The 3517-nt window shown below is 55.2% G+C and overlaps 1 protein-coding gene across 1 annotated transcript in view; it reads left to right on the plus strand.

The window, feature by feature from the left end:
- The window catches only part of Rcn3 (reticulocalbin 3), a 9683-nt gene extending 6166 nt beyond the window's left edge, over window positions 1–3517 (plus strand). Inside the window, exons 5-7 of the mRNA XM_010640719.3 lie at window positions 1598–1658; window positions 2221–2420; window positions 2508–3517. Of these exons, the coding sequence (XP_010639021.1) occupies window positions 1598–1658; window positions 2221–2420; window positions 2508–2615 (369 nt within the window). The 3' untranslated portion in view covers window positions 2616–3517. The remainder of the gene's footprint in view (window positions 1–1597; window positions 1659–2220; window positions 2421–2507) is intronic.

The raw sequence follows: 3517 nt of genomic DNA on the forward strand, positions 1-3517 counted from the left end.
TTTTTTTTTTTTTTTTTTTTTTTGAGACAGGGTCTCACCATGTAGTTGACCAAGGCTGGTCTCGAACTCACAGCAATCCTCCTGCCTCAGCCTCCCCAGTGCTGGGATTACAGGTGTGCGCTATCACACCCGGCTCTGTGAGTCTTATCTACAGCTAATGATTAAGAAAAGGAAGGAAGAAATCACCACATCTGCTTCCCTTGCCAAGTGCCCCAGGGCACTGGCCCTGAGCCTAACTGGCCAGCTCTGCCTAACAGGCACACAGGAGAGGGCGTCCCTTTCCCGGGCTGCATCGTATCCCTTGGCCACTGTCCTTTGTTTAACAAGGCCCCTGGCAGGGCACAGCTGCTGCTACAGTGTGTGCCACCGCGCCTGGCCCAGCAGTTGGATTTTTAACAACACATAATATAAACAATTAATACTTATTTTTTTTGAGACAAGGTTTCTCTGTGTAGTTCAGGCTGATCTTGAGCTCACTGTAAAGCCCAGGCTGGCCTGGAACTCCTGGTGATCCTCCTGCCTCAGCCTCCCAAGTACTGGGATTACAGGCGCGTGCCACCATGTCCAGCTCCAACAGTGAATTCTGTAGTCACCCATTCAGTATTCATCCTGGTATCAGTGTATCTCTCACAGCACTTGGGGCCTGCTTATAGCGCAAAACGATTTCTTTATCTGAAATGCACCTATAACTCATGCTGCACGGATGTGTCAAATATTGAGTGCAATATACTGATAGCAAAGAATTATTGTTGTCATGTAAAATTCAAATATAGCCTAGTATGATGGTACGCACCTGTAATCTTACCTCTTTGGGAGGCTGAAGCAGGAGGGTCAAAGGTTTAAGGCCATAGCCGGGTATGGTGGCACACACCTGTAATCCCAGCACTCAGGAGGCTGAGGCAGGAGGATCACTAGGGATGTAGCTCTGTGTGAAGGCCCTGGATTCAATCCCCAGTACCACAAAATTAATAAACTAATTAATTAAAATTTTAAATGTCATCATTCTGGTTTCTATCCAGTCTGAAATTTGGGACTTGCCATGTGATGGCACACAACTGTAGTCTCAGCTACTTGGGAGGCTGAGGCCGGAGGATCAACTGGGCCTGGGTTGGGGACCAGCCTAAGTGACAGTGAACCTCCAGTTCAAAAAAAACCAAAAAACCAAAAAGTTGGAACTTGAGTCTGCTCAAGGTAGAGACGTCATGGCAGTGTCAGATTCACGCACCATTTTATACTAAATGAATCTGACTGTAGAACTGGGGCACAGAAGCGTCTTATTCATCAGGATGTGGCGGTGCACACCTGTAATCCTGCCATTTAAGAGGCTGAGACAGGAGCATCGCCATGAGTTCAAGGCCAACCTTGACTTTTTTTTTTTTTGGCTTTTTGAGACAGGGTCTCACTGTGTAGTTGAGACTGACCTGGAACTCACTATGTAGCCCAGGCTGGACTCAAACTCACAGCGATCCTCCTGCCTCAGCCTCCCGAGTGCTGGGATTATAGGCGCCAGCCTTGACTATTAACAAGACTAAAACAGACAAAAAACAAGCCTCCCTCAGCGCCAGTGCACCAAACCCACCTGACACTCTCTCCCCAGGAGACCCTGGAGGACCTGGACAAGGACAAGGACGGCTACGTGCAGGTGGAGGAGTACATCGGTAAGGAGGCAGAGGTATAGGGCTGGCCCGAGGGGAGGTTTTCAGCGCTTCCTCTTCCTTCCTGGGCCACCGCGTGTCCACACGGTCCTCCTTCCTCACAGGCTGCCCTGTGCCACCCCACACACCCTTGTCACATGCCCGTCCGTCCACCAGTGCATTGCACAGGAACCCTAAGAATCCCTTCAAGTCAGGTTTTATTCCTTATTCAATTTAAACAGAAGGAGAAACTAAGATGAGAGGGGAAAAGTGAAGCCAGGTGCGTTGGCCCCCGTCTGTACTCCCAGCACGGATGAGGCTGAGGCAGGAGGATCTCTGTGAGTTTGAGGCCAGCCTGGGCTACACAGAGAGACCCTGTCAAAAAAAAAGAAGAAGAAGAAGAAAAGGGCTGGGGATTTAGCTCAGTGGTGCCACCGCCTGCCTGGCAAGCACAAGGTCCCGAGTTCGAGCCCCGGTACCAGAAAAGAAGAGAAGAGAAGGGAAGCCAGTTGCCCAAGGTCATGGGTCAAGCGGTGTCGGAGCCCCCAAGCTGCTCCTGACCCGTGTGTCCCTGCTGTCCCCATAGCGGACCTGTACTCTGCGGAGCCGGGGGAGGAGGAGCCAGCCTGGGTGCAGACCGAGCGGCAGCAGTTCCGGGACTTCCGCGACCTCAACAAGGACGGGCGGCTGGACGGCAGCGAGGTCGGCTACTGGGTGCTGCCACCGTCGCAAGACCAGCCGCTGGTGGAGGCGAACCACCTCCTGCGTGAGAGCGACCAGGACAAGGTGGGGGGAGGGGGCCCGGGAGGGGCGGGGCCCTGGGGGTCCTCGCAGGTCACAGCTGACGGCCTCACCTTCCCCATGGTCCCGCAGGACGGGCGCCTGAGCAAGGCTGAGATCCTGGGGAACTGGAACATGTTCGTGGGCAGCCAGGCCACCAACTACGGCGAGGATCTGACACGACACCACGATGAGCTCTGAGCCCCAGGGTGAGGGAGCGGATGCAGCTCCTGGCCCGGCTCTCAGGGACCCTCCTGACTCAGCCTCTTCCGGACCCCTGGCCCTGCCCTACCCACCCTGGGCCCCTGGGAGCCCCCAGTGTGGGTGACACTGTTCCCACCAGCAGGGCCTCCGGGGCAGAGTGGGACTATCACCCCGACTCAGCCGCCGGGAGCCCCACTGACCAAACCCCAAGTCTGAGCCACCCTCACACAGACCCCAAAAATTCTCTCCCTGGGCCTCACATCTTTCCCAGGAAGCCTCCCCTCTGCTGGGGCAACAGTAAAATCCAGCGCTGGGGCCTTGGTGTGTATCTTTTTGTTGTTTTGAGACAAAACCTCGTTGTGTAGCCCCGGCTGGCCTCAAACTCTGGAGACCCTCCTGCCTCAGCATCCCAAGTGTGTACCACCATGCCCTGGGAGGGAGTGGGGGCTGTGACTGAAGGAGGAGCATGCAGGGTGTTGGGGGACTGAGATAGGAGGGGACAAGCCTCAGAGGTGGGCAGGAGATGGGACAGAAGTGAGGATGTTCTTGGGCACAAAGAAGAAACCCAGCCTTGACGACCAGCGTACAAACAGGAAGCCAGGTGGTCAGCGAGGGTAGGGATCCATCAGCAGAAAATCCTGCCTGATGAGTGGAAGACAAAGCTACAGTGCAGGGAGGGGTAGTGAGGGCTGTGATGTCTGGGGCCGCCCACCTTGTGGAGCACAGAGGGGAGCATTCCAGCCCACAGGAGCAGCCGGTTCAAGGGTCCTGGGGCAGGGGTGGACCTGGTGTGGGGCAACATCAGCAGGAGGCCAGGATGGTGCAGCAGAGTGAGGGATGGAGGGAAGAGAGGAAATAGGAGGGGTGGACTGTAGCTGGGTGTGGTGGCACATGCACCT

The sequence above is a fragment of the Fukomys damarensis genome, unplaced genomic scaffold (genome assembly GCF_012274545.1).
Source record: "Fukomys damarensis isolate Sample0158 unplaced genomic scaffold, DMR_v1.0_HiC HiC_scaffold_19, whole genome shotgun sequence".
NCBI lineage: Eukaryota > Metazoa > Chordata > Mammalia > Rodentia > Bathyergidae > Fukomys > Fukomys damarensis.